This window comes from Oculina patagonica, chromosome 7 (assembly GCF_052425735.1).
Source record: "Oculina patagonica isolate OP01 chromosome 7, crgOcupat, whole genome shotgun sequence".
In the NCBI taxonomy this organism is placed as follows: Eukaryota; Metazoa; Cnidaria; class Anthozoa; order Scleractinia; family Oculinidae; genus Oculina; species Oculina patagonica.
In genome coordinates, this window is record NC_135764.1 from 21723981 (window position 1) to 21740357 (window position 16377).

The 16377-nt window shown below is 39.4% G+C and overlaps 1 protein-coding gene across 1 annotated transcript in view; it reads right to left on the bottom strand.

Moving 5' to 3' along the window:
• Nucleotides 1-1332: 1332 nt before the first annotated feature.
• Nucleotides 1333-16377, bottom strand: part of LOC144660810 (receptor-type tyrosine-protein phosphatase delta-like) — a 39395-nt gene continuing 24350 nt past the window's right edge. Inside the window, 20 exon segments of the mRNA XM_078521537.1 lie at nt 1333-2687; nt 3121-3256; nt 4459-4610; nt 4778-4903; nt 5138-5272; nt 5808-5884; nt 6508-6751; nt 7350-7451; nt 7453-7486; nt 8098-8249; nt 8915-9040; nt 9443-9540; nt 10012-10048; nt 10581-10657; nt 10791-10878; nt 11550-11638; nt 12225-12397; nt 14214-14328; nt 15176-15218; nt 15846-16185. Of these exon segments, the coding sequence (XP_078377663.1) occupies nt 2613-2687; nt 3121-3256; nt 4459-4610; nt 4778-4903; nt 5138-5272; nt 5808-5884; nt 6508-6751; nt 7350-7451; nt 7453-7486; nt 8098-8249; nt 8915-9040; nt 9443-9540; nt 10012-10048; nt 10581-10657; nt 10791-10878; nt 11550-11638; nt 12225-12397; nt 14214-14328; nt 15176-15218; nt 15846-16185 (2419 nt within the window). The 3' untranslated portion in view covers nt 1333-2612.

Below are 16377 nucleotides of genomic sequence, written 5' to 3' on the forward strand. Positions count from 1 at the left end.
ATATATATCCGCCTATCTCTTTGGACGTTTAGTAATTTCAAATGCAAATGGAAATCCTCGCTAAAAAAAGGGAAAAATCCGGAAAAAGTGGAAATTTTGCGCCCTTTTTTTGGCCGGTTTACACGTTACGATTTTTCAAGGTGCGATTCATCGATCGGCTTTTCTTTGCCTTTTCAAGAAATTGAAATGATGAAAATCAGCCCGATTTCTAAAATCTGCGACACTGCAACAGATTTTTAAGAAATCGGGCCGATTTTTATAGGCGCACTCATTTTCTTATCAAATCTGGGCCAAATCGAGCCGACAAATCGCCGGCCGGCCTTTAAGCACAAGAGTAAATTGAATTGACGTCAGGTTATTTCATTTTCGAAGTATTTTCATGTCATTGAAAATGCCTCCTTGCTTTTTAAGCTGAAAACAAAGGATCCATCAATTCTTTGTTCTGCAATAGCTGTTGGTTAAGACCAATTTTACCGTTTAAAAAACCTTGAATCTCGACTGCGAACTTGCCAAACATACAAAGGTTACAAGTTCTTATGTGCATTTAAATATATCTTAAATTGTAATAATAATTCAAACGCAATTCTCTTCGAACTGAAGGCCTTACTGAAATGTTGATATTTGTTTGAACGTATGTCAAAAACTTGTTTTGTAGCTTCATGAACTGCCTTACTATGGAGAATTTAAACCAACAACAACTTTATTTGCACCCTTTACATTCAATTAAATTAACAATACAATAATAATAAAAGAAATAAAGTAAAGTGCATGGCTGTCCAGAATAACCACGATTGGCTAACAAGATTGGGCAGCCATTACAATAATTTATAAAAGGGTCAGGTATACTTAACATTTACATAGCAAACTATACAACACACAAACACACAAAAACAAAACTAAGTAGGGTTAAAGAAAAATTAATGGAAAAAAAGATGGAAAATGAAGTATACGGACAGGTTAACTAGCAGAGTTAAGTCTAGAGCTATAAACAGATCGAAGATAACAAAAACATCATCAACAACAACAGCAACAACAACAGGAGCTAAAACACTGATAAAATACAGGCGAACCCCGGTTTTTCGAACCTTCATGGAAAAGAAAAATTGGTTCGAGATATCAGGGGTAAAACTGATATTTTCTTCCGAGTGAAGGGAATCTAAGGGAAACGAGCTTTTGGTTCGAGATGCACCTATTGTGCGGATGGGGGGGGGGGGGGGGCCCCCCCCCCCCCCCTTATAAGGAGGTTCAAGAAATCGATATTCTAACGTAGTACACCATCAAAAGAAAATGAAAAGAAGTGAATGAATGAATGTATAAAAACAACAAAAAAGCTCACTTTCAATTTATTTTATTAAGTTTAACATTTTCTACAATTGTTTTAAAATTGCATAACAAAAGCTCTTTAAAAAATATGCTATTCACATCATAAGAATAAAAAACTTCGTAGCACCTTACAAGATCCTAAAATGGGATTTTCCCAGTACTAAATTAATGTGCACCAAAAATTCAAATTAAATATTTTGGGTGCCGCCTCAACAATCTTTAAAGCAAACTAATTCGGTAAAAGCGACCACTTGTTCAAGAGGGGAAGATTTCTAAAAAAAAATATCTCACTACAACAAAACACCATTTACCCTTTCATGTCGAAGCTCTGGCCTTTTTTATTGACTAAATTTTGAGTTGGAAGCTAAACATTTAATTGTAGTTTCTAGGAATGAGCGTTGAATATTCACTCAGAATTTCATACATTAACAAATACTACTTTGTTGACTGCAAAAAAGGCACTTTTTTCTCTGTCTTAAAAATGTTTTGATAAGCAAAGGGGAGGCTAGATTGAAAAGTGCAGGCTAACGTGTTTCGCTGCGCATTTTTGCGCTCGCTACGCGCGTACCTCGCGCGCACCACGCGAGTCCCGAACGCACCTAAAACTCACCCAACAATCCCGCAACATCGCCTGTCCCGCAGGCTTGTGGCAAGCACTGAGAAGAAGCGAGGATCCACGACAGATCACGCGTTTCTCTCGCGAGCACTAAAGCCACTCTCTTATTTATTTCCTCTTCAACAAATCCTTTTTCATAAGGAGCGTTCGTCGACCGACCCCTTTTTTGCAGTCTAATTCATAAACTAAATACCTTCATTGACCATTTTCACATTTTCTTAAATAAAATCAGCTTCCGCCATACAAAACCTTCTTCCTTTCTTGAAGATCGCATAGCTATAATAGCGGTCAAATCTAAGAAAAATACTTCTTTCTAAACTTTGTATCAAAATAGATAATTTTATAAATTTTATTTGTATCGCTATGTTTGTCTTTTTTAACGCCATTTTTATTAAAACAAACTCGTTCTCATTTAAAAAAACGATATCGATAGACGGACTTCATTTTGCCCCTTGAGTCCAATGTTGAATATGTAAATTCTCCTTAATGTTTCTGACAATTTTTTTTTATTTCGCTTTGGGAGAATTCGTCTTTCAGTCAAAATACCTTTCCTGAGATCATTAGGTCCATCACTCTCATGGTCATTAAAAATAGATTAAGAGAATTTAACAAGTCAAAACTGATTAGGATTACGCCGTTGACAACTCTCTGGTTGATACTATTCTATTGAAGTTTACTGGAAGTTAGCATATAGATCAAACGAATCCAAATACTCTTGTAACGTCGTGTAGCAAAATTCGTACTGCTCCTAAAAAAGAAGAAGAAGAAAGTTCACGAAATTATTTCGTCCACTCGTTCGTTCGTTCGGTTCGGTTCGTGTTCGTTCGTTCGTTCGTTCGTTCGTTCGTTCGTTCGTTCGTTCGTTCGTTCGTTCGTTGTTCGTTCGTTCGTTCCCTCGATCGATCGTTCGTTCGTTCGTTCGTTGTTGTTCGTTGACTGATTGCCCGTTAGTCTGCTAGGTCCTAAGGTGGCTTGTTTGCTTAATGGCTGGATTTTCTTTCTTAAATTCGGATTGGCGAATATCACCATGAGAATTTCAAACATGCCTCTTCCTCGGCGATTGCTACCTAATCGGTCGCATGCTTTTCAAGGGCTAGCCTGGTTAACTGGTAACCATGTCTGAAGTGTTTGCTTCTCAAAGTTTTACGAAAGTCGTTGCAAGAAAAAGCTTATCTTCTTACCGCGGTTTGCACCATGGCGGGTCTCTGGAGCCTCATGGCCTGAACTGTCTGGAACACGTCAATCACTCCCTCGGCCTTCAGACGCTCGATCATCATACTGATTCCGCAGAATACACCTGTACGACCAACACCGCCACTACAGAGACATAACGAAGAAAGCAGTTAATCGGACCCTTACAGCCCTGGGAAATTGTTATCTACTACTCAGCATGCCAAAAAAAAAAAAAAAAAAAAAAAAACTGACAAAAGATCTGTAACTGAGCGCGCGATGCAGCTTATCTGGAGCCAACTGCAAAATAGTTGAGACATTCACAAAATTTGTATTAAAAAAAAAAGCCTTCGCTATAGAAATAAAAAAAAAAATCATCCTTATACAGTCCCCCCTCCACCCTCCCACACACACGCGCATGCCTTCCCCCATTCAAAGCTTGTTCCTTGACTGTTCCGTAACCTTAATTTTTTCCCTGGTTTTTCCCTTTAAAGTGTATATGACATGAAAAATATTTTCTGCTTATTTGAAAGGCCTTTCGAAATACAGAAGAATGGCGTTTTTCTTTTCGAAATATCTTTTTTCGTTTCAGAGATATTGACGTTTTTGTATTATGCAAATTAGATCAGTGATGACGTCACAAGATTTGACTCTAAAAATGGTAAAATACTGAATAAACAATATCTCTAAAACTATTGAAGCAGTGTTCTTGAAACTTGGCACCACAAATGTGCATCACAAAAGAAACAAAATGTTACTCTTAGAACTGTTGCCATGACAACAGTTTTGCCGCTGGTGCTGTCTCAATAAAAACTGAAATTCCCAGTTTTTGTCTTAAACCAAGAACCATCTAGCGCAGCCAAACCAATGGTGGGAATTAAGGCAGTATGGGAACTATGTCTGTTCTAAGCAGGACCCTTTGTCTCACTTTAGAGGTCAGATATGGGGATATTTGTCTTTTTGACAGAGAGAGACTGGAGCTGAAAGAGTTGCTATAGCAACAATACTAAGGGTGTCATTTTGTTCCTTTTGTGATGCACATTTGTGGTGCCAAGTTTCAAGAACACTGCTTCAATAGTTCTAGAGATATTGTTTATTCAGTATTTTACCATTTTTAGAGTCAAATCTTGTGACGTCATCACTGATCTAATTTGCATAATACAAAAACGTCAATATCTCTGAAACGAAAAAAGATATTTCGAAAAGAAAAACGCCATTCTTCTGTATTTCGAAAGGCCTTTCAAATAAGCAGAAAATATTTTTCATGTCATATACACTGTAAAATCTTAGATTTAAAATCTTGAACTTAGGAATCTTTAACTTAAAATTCATTTGACGGCATGTTCTACCTGCAGTGTAAGACGATAGCTGTGTTTCCGCTCTGTTGCTGCCATTTCTGCACTTGACCAATAAGATCCACAATCCCCACTCCAGAGTCCGGCAGTCCAGTATCCGGCCAATCGGTGTATTGGAATTGACACACTGTGCGAGAGTCTTTATCCTGTAAACAATCACACATTGACAATAAATCAGAATATCAGAACTAATAAGGAAGCTGTAATATTTCAAGGGCAGGATTGAAAAAAAAACACTTGTTTAAAATTACAGACAGACAGACAGACAGCACGCAAAACGTGCCTAAGGTTCTTGTGAAGATCTATGAAATACCTCGGTGTGGGTGAGTTTAAATTTCCTTGAAATGTAATCACCAAACGACGCTTCCTCTAACAGTTCCACAAGAATAACACCGTACAAGCGAGATCCTTCGTTAGGCCAGTAATGGTGACATTTTACCTGACAAAAAACAAAAAAAATAACAAATTACACAGTTAAAAGATATAGCCGATATACAACTTGGTAAGGTTGATTTTCGTCGTGTTACGGATGAGCCCTATAAGGACCTTGTTAACGCGTTGCGCTTAAGTCCTGACGAACGCATTTGTACTAAGTTCGACTTCTGTTACAGTTACAGTTACTTTCCCGCGGGGAGATTGGGGCAACTAGTGCCAGACCAGCTCTGTTTCTTACCTTTCCCGCCTCTTCTTCTCTCGTCAGCATCACCACAGCAGCGCACTCTTGTTCCCAGACCATCCGCCAAAAATCTTCAAACGTGTCGGGGACTGGGGCTTGGGTTGCAATGTAAGCCCTGGGCTGGCAGTAACCCTGGAAACGAACCAATCACAAGCACTACGTCAGGAATTGTCTCTACCGCGGTCAAGCGATAGAAATTAAAAAAATCGATAATAAAAAAAAATAAGAAAAGTACTTCAAAGATAAGGTTCTAATTTTTACAGCTCAAAGGTCGATAATTAAAGAGCATTCTGAGTGTTTACAAAATGTTTTAGAGCTGCACTAAAAAGTTCTACGTGTTTGAAAGCAGGCAATTGCAGACTTTTCGGCGTCATTTGTCAAAGTATTTTGGTTCGGATGCGCAGTATTTAAAAATTTAAAAATACTCGTTTATTTGAGAAAATAGACATGTATTTACACTCAGCAACTATTTTTGTAAAATTATTTATCTATCCTTACTCATACTTCCACCTCAATATGAACGGAATTCCCCGAAATTGAAAGAGAAACTACAATGTACCTGAGACGTTTGACCGCGGTTAATAAATTGTCAGTACTCTTTGTTTCTTTCAACCCACACAAAATAGACGCAGCAATCACTTTAGTAACCTTCAAGTTTATTACTTACATCGATGAAGTTAGCATTAATGTAGTCAGATCCCATCTCTCCTGGTCTCATCTTCAAATGTACTCGGGTGCTCTCGACTGCAAATAAACGAACGCGACGTCAGTTACGAAGAACATCGAAACACGACGCAATGTGACGTCATTATCACGCGAATAAATGCACAACATGCTTCAACGGCAAACTTTGGCACAACACTGCAAGACATTTCCAAGTCTTTTCACTAAAATAAAATTCCATGCCTCTCAAAATGCAGAAAAAGGGTTTAAGTTCTTGCAGTCAACGATTTGAGCTGACGTTGAAGACAAAGTTTCTAAGCTTTTCATTTTCCAAACATCACACAGCTTTAAAAAATTGGGCCAAAAAGACCTGATGTAATGTCTCTAAAATCCCACAATGTCGAAAAGGATAGAAATTATCAAATTCAATAACTTTTCCATAACGCTATGAATTCTGGACAATATAAAAAAAAATTAATACATTGGGAACATCAGTCGGGGAATAAGTGCCAGTTTTGGCAAATCTTCGTTGAAGCACTCGAAGAATTTCCAAATAATTTTATCCAATCAAAGACTAGCGCGAGCGACGATAACCGCGCGCTCAGTCACTTCTCGGAGAAGTGATATCGCCATCAACTGGCACTTGTTTACCCGACTGATATTGCACTTGCGGAAAATTTACAAAGAAATCAGGAGAAACTTACATGGAAGAATGTTTGCGTAGCGATTTTTTGAGGCATTGCAGTTGAGACTGGCGCTCTTAAAAGCGATTGGATGGTTCTCTTCTTTGGCCAACCGGCAAAACTCGTTTTCCAAGTAAGTGTAACCGGTTTCTGGGTCAACTTGACGAAGTTCCCGGATGCGCGCGCCAAGGTCTTTAGCCTCGACTTCAGTTACTCCGCAGGTGATGGCTTCAAGAAGGGCATCATGAATGAACACGTACTGGGCCTAAAGACAAAAACAAATAAAACATATTAAATCCCCCAAAATGATTGTCAACCTCATTTTTTTGGTTAAGAAGGGCACCACAGTCCACTCCCTAACAGCGGACACTACTGAAAAGCGGACAGCACTTTTGTTGGCTAGCCGGTCCGACCTGAATTTCACTTGTTTGTCAGTGACTTAAGTATCTCTTGAAGCAGGCACCTCTCTTAGGCGGACAGCTTAGTCCCGAGGGTGTACCCCTTACAAACAGTCCACTTTATAAAATAACTTATTGTAAAATGGGGCGGACGATAAAAGAAGAATATAAAAAGATAGGCAAATTCAAATACACACCACCAAATAGCCGGACTTCCGTAACACGACAGCACTTTGGGTTGACATCAGTCTATTTCAGTGTCCATAGATTAATTATGAACTTCAAATGCATGGTCACTTTTCTCAATTATTCGTTTTAAATTCACTTATTTCTACGCCTCATCTCTTTCTCCTTCACACATTAACATCAAACTTGCAACTTGCAACAAATGTTTGGCTTGAGATTTTTCTATTGAATACAACTGTAAATACCAAATCCCCATGTAGATGATTTTGTTACACGTACCTCAGTTTGCACCATGAAGTTTCTCTGAAATCTCATTTGACGCACAAATCCAAACACATCAATACTGTCTTCCTGACTTATCCTCTGCAGCATAACATCCAAGGGTAATGAAAGTTCCTGTGCGACCAACACCCGCACTGCGAAAACAACAAGGAAAATATAAATCAAGACGACAGAAACGGATCAGCCTAGTAGGGCGTTAATTTTTCTTTGAATCAGCGGGACTACAGATCCAGATTCATTAGAGGATTATTCTGAAAAAGCGTAATCTGATCGATAAAAAAAAGCTGACTAGTAGGTGTATTTCGAAAGACATACGCTTCAGTCTTACTGCTGCCTTAGATAAAAGACTTTCACCAAAGCTCTAGGAAGCAAGCAAGCTGATGAAATGAACGTAAAATTAACCTGTCAACAAACAAATAAGGGTAATCTTTATCGTCAACGGTCAAAGACGTGTCCACATGACAAAATGAACAAAAGGAAAAAAAAACCTCAACTTACAAACGAAGCTGATATTTACCATCAATAGGATTAAGTTCTTAAATGGTGTCGTCTAATGGGATGAAAAATGTTTAACTGACAACCAAAAAAATACATCATTGAATGTACCCCTGATAAAAATCGTCCCAAATGCACCCTCTCTAGCTCAGTTGGGATGGTCCCCTGTTATACTCGTCCAATTCTCAGTCAGTTCTTGTTTGTTCTCTCAAAAAAAACACATTGAAGAGAAGCACGGAAGACGCCATACCTGCAATGTACTAGCATCGGACCGATAGATTCACGATTCGCGCTGAAGGTGTGACGCACCAGTGACAGCAGGGGAGTGGGGTGGGATGGGACCCCGTGGTCAGGCCACGCGGTGAAATGGAACTGCTTAACGACACGTTCATCGTCAGGATACTGAAAAGAACAGGAAAACAATAAAAGGTCAAGGTCTCACATGAATGGCTCGCTACCCTTTAAAAGTACAATAGAACAACAAGAACACTGCTCCTAGCCCCCAAAACAAAGCAACGCCCTAAGAAATCTCGGGTTTCGTCAACGAAGTAGCTTAAAGGGACTATATCACGGATTTTACCAGATTTTTGAACAGCCAAAATTTATATTTGTGTCGCATAAAACCTAAAAATAATAGTCCATTTTTATTCAAAATTGCTATATTAGAGCACTGAAATTGTTAACTAGCATTATTAGCTGGGGATTGCGCGGATGGAAACGGATTGCAATTTGAAAACGCTAGGCAAACGTTTTCCAATTGTTTCCGCGGGTCTTCAAGAAATCGATATTTATAGCCGAACCTTGATTTCTATTCACAAATTAAGGTAATATCTATTCTTTCTTTAAATGTTCAAGGATATTGTTTTTTATGGGTTAAGTTGCCTTCCACTAATTTTTTGAACAGTTTAGACCAAAAATATGCGGAATCTCCGTGACATAGTCCCTTTAACAACATGACCTATCTCCATAGCATCACGACGACAAAACAATTTTCGTAGTACTAGTGAGTGCACGTGCTAAAGACACATGAACACTTCTAAAGATTTGTCAAAACATTAGTAGCTTACCATTTTATGAGTCATCACTAACTTTCTTACAGTATAGTGAGACATGTTGAGAGTTTCTTTCAAAGTCACTTGGATCTGACCATAATTCCTTGTACCACGCTCAGGCCAGTACTGGTCACACTTCCGCTGAAAAAAACGAAATCATGACAAGATTGTGTGACACGATGAAACATGAATGCTGAGCACTGAGGCGCGCCTTTACAGTCGGGGGAACAAGTGCCAGTTTATGGCGACAGCACTTCTCCGAAAAAGTGACTGAGCCCGCGGATTTCGTCCCAGAAGTTGCTAAGCAACATGAGGTATTTATACGAGCGACAGCTTTCGGAATACTCGTGAGCGCTCGCGCTAGTTTTTGGTTGGATAAAATAATTCGGAAATTCTTCGAGCGCTTCAACGAAGATGTGCCAAAACTGGCACTTATTCCCCGACTCTTTAGCGCTCGCGAGGCTGAAAGGCAACAACTTGCCATTTTCATGAGAAACAAGAACTGTAACGCAACACCACACTGACAGCAGATCATAGACTTACCCTCCCCCTCTCCTCTAATTTTGTCAGCATGACAATAACTGAGGACATCTGTTCCCACATCATGCGCCAGAAGTCATCAAATGTTTCCATCAGCGGCCCTAGACAAGAAGTGTGAAAGAGAATCCCATAAATTGTTCTGAAACTTAAAGAGTGTGGATTTTTTTTTTAATTAGGGATCCTGAGATCAGAGTACGAATAGGTGACAGAGTACAATTGGCGACTTTACAAACTAGTGCTTATGTTTTCGGTTATTACATTTGACGCCACTCTCGAACTTATAGTTTCTCATTCAACTTGCCAAGAACAAAGAGGAGCGAGAGCTCTTAGAACGTAAATAGATTCAAGCAGTGAAACACTCGAAGGACCTTGGAAGGGTCAACAAAGGCCAACAAGCTGGCCAAGAAGACTTCTAACGGTAAAGGCGAGTCTAGTGCCAATTCGCTCGGGAATCCGAGGGCCACAGGTTTGTCAGTCGAAAGACTGTTGTGTGCAACCCTCGTAAAACAAAGTTGATTTTATTTGATTTAGGGGTTTGTTCATGGCAGATTCACATTCAAATGTTCTTTTACCTTGAGCCGCTATGTAGGCGCGTTGCCTGTTGTAGCCCTGAGAAAAAAGAATGCAATAAATTTAAGATTAGATAACAAAAAACAGTTACAAAACTAAACAAAGGAGTGAGGAATTTTCAACGCTGATTGTAAAGACCACGCCAGTAACATAATAACATGGTGTTAAGAATACATTGCAATGAAAAAAAAAAAAATAACCAGTACAAAACGTGCACTTCTAATAGTCAGCTAAATCGTTCTGTAGAACCACTTTATTTCTCAGGAGCAATACTCTTCACGTGAATAAACCTGTTAAATGGGCCGCTCTGGAGGTTGGAACACAATCTTTTGGAGAGGCTTATAATCTTTATGCATATAATTATTGCTATGAGTAAAACATCGACGCAGACACTGTGTTTATCGGCAGAACTTAAACAAACAAACAACGGCGACAATAACAACAAAAGCAGCAACAACAACGTAGAATCACGTGTCTTCGACTTCTCCTTTAGAAAGTCTTCCTTTATACTCCTTTGATCTGAAACCGTAGACAATAGACAAACAGTTAAAAAGTTAAATACAAAACTCACATCGATGAAGTTAGCGTTAATGTAGTCAGATCCAGCCACGCCCTCGATGGGATTTAGGAGCACTCTGGTATGGTCATCTGCAAACAAAAATAAATGAAGAATATTGACAATAGTGTTTGAGAATCAAAAACTCTTTCCGGATCGTTCTGGATGTTTCTTTTCGAGGTAAAGACAACTTTTCATAAAAAGAAAGCAGTAGAAACAACCTACATGCCACAATGTTGGCGTATCTGTTCTTGTATTTGTTGGCAGGATTCAAGAATTGTTGGAAGGAAAATTCCTCCTCGGGTTGAACAAGCTGTAACAGTGAGAACAAAAAGGTTAGAAGCGTCACCAAGGCACATCACAGGGAGCCCAAGCTCATTTCTCAGAGCGTGTATGGGTTGGTGTGACGTTCGCACGCAAGCCACGTTGTGTTAAACTAACGATCTGCTTAGCCGAACTCGAACGAGGAATCTAAAGCCACATGAGCAAATTTTATCTGACAATTTTTATTTGCTCAGGTAGATGAGAAAAATTGGCCAATTTTTATGTGACAAATATATTTGTTGACAAGCTGGCGTATGTGACAAATAAGAGTTGTCACATACGAAAATTGCTCGTGTAGACGACTCATCACATAAAATGTGCCAAATACTGCGTCAGCGTATGTGGTCTCCAATGTCCCACTGGGAACTGTGCGCGCGTATCTCTGTACGTATCTTTGCTGTCCAAGGTCATTACTGGCGCACTAAACTTTGAACTGCTGACAAATAATTGTTGTGTCATCAACGCGATCAAATATATTTGTCACATAAAACTTGCCCATGTAAACTCGGCTTAAAGAGCTGAAGCAGAAGTTTGAACTGCTTGTAAACTCTTTCGATTTTATTAACAAATTTTAGTCAATCATGTTCGGTGTATGCAATTGCCCATGAAGGGGTTTTTTAAAAGTGTTACTCAAAAATAAACTTTGCCAGGGACTCATACCAGATACTCTTCGGAGAAGCCATGATCTCCATCCATGTGCATGCGATCCACGTGTCTTTCAAAGTCATCAATTGGAACGGGATGACGCCCTTGAAAATAATATACATAGCTTTAAGCCTTATGCCGTCTTCACAATAAACCTTAACTACAGTAGAACCCCGGTAACTCGAACTCGGATAACTCGACCCCGCTAACACGAACTAACTTCCATTTCCCTTGGATTTGACCACACTTTTCAGTCATTTTTACTCGTTTAACTCGAACTCGGAAAACTCGAAAACCCCGCTAACTCGAACTAAATTTCGTTTCCCTTGATCAAAATTTGAGTCAAATATACTCTGATAACTCGAATTCGGTTCTTGCAACTCGCAACGGTTGCCCATTGATTAGAGCAACGAACAGATCACGTATTTGACAGCCATTTTCCACTCTTACCATAAGAATGTATGATCGTGTTGAAGATACAGAAAAGTTCAATTTGCACTGTACTGTCTACTAAAGTGCTGAAAACTCAGTAAAACATCAATTATTAACTTGGGAAATTAAATATTCAATCGACCTCGATAACTCGAAACCCCGCTACCTCGAACTAAACTGTGTTTCGTTTCCCTTCAGAGTTCGAGTTACCGGGGTTCTACTGCATCACAAGCACCAACGTGAAGTTATAGTTCATACTTGCTCTGCTGGCTGCCAACTCCTCCAGTCCTGTCAGAGACTCTGTACTTCCCATCAAACGCTTTTTCTGAAGCGAGCGTCGTTTGCGACTCAGCTTTTTCATTTTTACCGGTCGGCCGTTCGAGTAATCATCCCTGTCATCTAAGACAGTGTCTGAATTTCGCCGTTTCCTCCTGTGAAAAAGCAACACATTCAAGTTCAATACATCTTGCTTTAAAACGCCGCTAGTTTACGCTTCTTTGAAAGCGCTTTGGCATCCTTTTTGGGGGGTTTTTCGACTTCTTAGCAAACGAAAAAGCGAATAAAGGCACCTTAAACTTTTTGACATCTTTCTATTGACTTTCTAGAATTCTTGGCCAATTAAAACTGGGAAAAATGCACGCGCAATCTTACAGCATGTGACCACTTTATTTCTGCGCCACCAAACAATAGAAACACCAACATATAGATACGGGAAAATGTCGATAATTCGTCTATTAAAACCCATTAAATATCGTGGGCGAATTTAAGAGGTACAAACAAAACATTGCTATACAACAACGGTCTTAAGTCAAGTCTCCTTGACCCTTACTGGATTTCTGTTGAACAAACATAATTCATGTCGTCCTTCTATTGTCCGTTTCAGTGATTTGTCTAGCTTGGACTTTCCAATCTATTTCGCTAGAAGCCTGTATTGTGTGTTTTGTCATTTCAAACCACTGACTTAGAAAATAATGCACATGTACATGAATACAACAGCATAACCTAGCTCAAATTTATCTTGGTTTTGTAAGAAACAGTCCCCCCTCGACAACGTTCTGGATAACTAAAGCCTGGTTTTCACTAGCGACGCAAGCACAAGCGCAAGCACAAACGCAAGGATAACAGCTCTTATTTCTCCGTGAAAAAGGCTTCGACTCCAGTAAAAGCAAAAGCGCATTGCATTTTGATCCTTGTGCTTGTGCTTGTGGCAAGCACAAGCACAAGGATCAAAATTTGTCATTTTTGCGTGATCGCGGTTGTGCCTGCGCTTACCAGGCTTAAATGTTCATGTATAGCTGAGCCACCTTATCACTGCTTCAGGAGCTTGACCACATTTTCTTGCTTATAACAAGATAAAAAGCACTTTTTACTTACCGAGGTTTTCACTAAATTGCAATCACTTTAAGGATAAATGCGTTGTTGTAAATAACACTTTTTTAACTGTCAGAAATAGTATAAATGGACGACATTTCACAGTTCAATTGAAAGACTAACCCGAAGCAGGAAGTGAACTGTTATATTTCGTTTTCTTTATTTGAAATTATTTATTTCAGTTTCCAAGCTATTTTCATCGATTTATGAAATGAAATATTCTGAACCACAACTTAACGAAAGAAAGTAATGGAACTTTGTTAATGGAATTTCATGTTGCAGCGAGATAACTAAAACTGTATAGAAACCTTTGCCAAATTTGTTGACGTAATACTTGCGTTTTCACTGCATAGATATGTTTTAACTAAACTCAATTTCTGTTTTCGTCATCATTATACATTTTTTTTGGCCATTTGTCAAATACGGTCTACAAAAACAAAGCACCATTGGTGTGCTTGGGCGGGTCTTCGTTTAAGAGGTCTTAATCAACGCCAACACCTTTCTTGTCAGCAAAAGTTGAATTTTACTAACACTGCACGAAAAGCTTAGGGAGAACGGGAAAGGGGTAAAACACTTGACAGGGATTGTAGTTTTGCAACAAATTTGTTTCTTCGAGCAAAACGAGAATGCGACTTTATGCAAGAGCCCAAACTGGCGCCTTCGTCTGGCCTTTAACTCTCGGTAACTCTCCTCGATTTCAGTACGCTCTCATGAAATCTACACCTGGTCAAAGTTTTCTTGAGAAATTCGTCAAACATACGTAAGGTTAAGTATGTTTGGTTAACAAAACTCCCGCACAAGTCACCTCTCGGCGACTTTCATTCATGGTTGGCCTGGGAATTAGAGCTGCTTATAAGAACTAGCTACATGTCCTACCTGATGATCAAATACACTGCTGCTAATACGATTGGCAAGAGGATCAGAACTAACACAAGTCCCACTATAAGGCCAACGTTTGTGGAGGATGGTTGTGTAGGCTTGACAGCTGCAGCTACAAACAAATGAAGAACTACATTAAACAAAGAATGAGACAAAATAACTCTGTCTAAAACCTCGACTGGGATTGCTGCAAAGTTACTTGCGGATTCTGTACATAGCACAACGCAGCTTGCTACAAGTATTGCTTTAAGCCCCGGATGAGATGCTAATCGTTGGCAGGTTTCCAAGGAAACTTTCCAGTTTTTTTTTTCTTTCTTTCTTTCTTCTAGTTTTTTTTTTTTTTTTTTTTTTCGAAAACAATTTGCAAGTACCAAAGAACACACGAGAGCACAGCGGCAACCGGGTAAAAATCTTAGCGCCTATTATTTGAGTGAAATTAAGTCAGTATTCAAGAAACGTCGTTGCCTAAACCAAGCTGGAGCAAAAAGTAACGCTTACTTCACGCCGTTTTAAACATGGTCTTTGTGAACTGCGGCAACTCTACTTTTTTAATACAGTTTAATCTCTTGATTACACAAAGACGGTCAGTAACCCCCAAATCAGCCGACCATAAGCCAGGTTCGCTTTCGTTCATGCCTTCTATTTTTCCTTCAAGTGCTCAATAGTGTGTTATGTGTTATAACTATAATACTTTATCATTTTGTTACATATATGAATAGACCTCTTAAGCTACGTAAGTAAATTGCCCATTTCAGATCATGTGCTGCTCTCTAGAGAATTGTCCCTTTGTCTATCTGGAAATTATTCATTTATTTCCACGTGAATTTGTATATTTGGAAGAGATAGTTCTCATCTCGTGGTCTGAAATGGGACAACAAACAAACGAAGCTAAAAGGTTTACTAATTCATTTGTAAAATAATATTTAAAAAGGGGAAGTCTGGAATATTGCGAACACTACCTGTTTCTACTGGTTCAATCCAAGAACTTGAAGTATAAACATCCTGCAAACAATAAGCAATCATCTATCATGGCTTGTTCTTACCGATACAACAACAACAACAACAACAACAACAACAACAACAACAACAACAACCAAAGGCTGGTTTTCATTTAATCGCCCCGATCGTTTCTATCGCCTCTGTCAATTCAAAAAAAAATTCTTGGGATCGGGCGATTATATGAGAACATTACACAGACGATCGCTAACGTCTGTGGCGATTGGGGCAAACTCGATCGCTCGGATCGCCTGTGTTCTATGTTTCTAGCTTCTCTTTCCCTTCTTCGTCTTAAAACTATAAAAACTGAGAAGATAAGAGGCCACGAGGTTTTGCCCTTTCATCAAAGGCTACCATTGTGTTGGATCTAGGGCTCAAATGATTGTTTTTCGCAGGTCTTTTGCTCATACCAGGCGATCGGGACGATTATATGAGAACGTCCGATCGCTTCCAATCCCTTCGATCGCCTACAATCGTCTCAGTGGTTGCAAACGATCGATGCGATAGAAACGATCGGGGCGATCATATGAAAATTAACCTTAACAAAACAACAAAAAACGACGACAACGACAAACAAAACATACGTAAATACGCCCTTAGGCTACAAAACCAGTAGGAAGTTCTGGAACTGACCTTGTTAACATAGGCACGCTGAAACACGGCGTAAAATGTATTTTCCTCAAGAGGACCGTTGTAGAATTCAATATTACTGTCATCCCGCCTCCTCCTTCTACTCAATATATCATTGGACACTTTGGAAGTCCGTTGACCATCGCCAACAACAAAGTTCTCGTAATCATGGAAATCGCTCGCGCGAAATTCGGCTGCGATGTAAGGCACCAGTTGCGGTTTCATTTTTCGCGCCTTTTCATACGTGTACAAATCTTCTTCTCTGTAAGAGTCGGGGTCTGAAGCGCGTACCGGCTGGTCTTTGTTGTCTGTTGCAAGCTCTCGCACTATCACTTGGTAGTAGCTGAAATACAAGAAAAAAATTGTCAGTACGGCATCGTGAAATCCCACGGATTAGTGACTTCACCACCCCCCCCCCCCCCCCAACTCTCCCCTCGGCATTTCCCCTCTACACTCACTTGGTCAGCCCATTTCCCGTACAGTTATAAATAATAAAACATAGAATAAGAAAAAGCAATTACGAACATACCAAAAT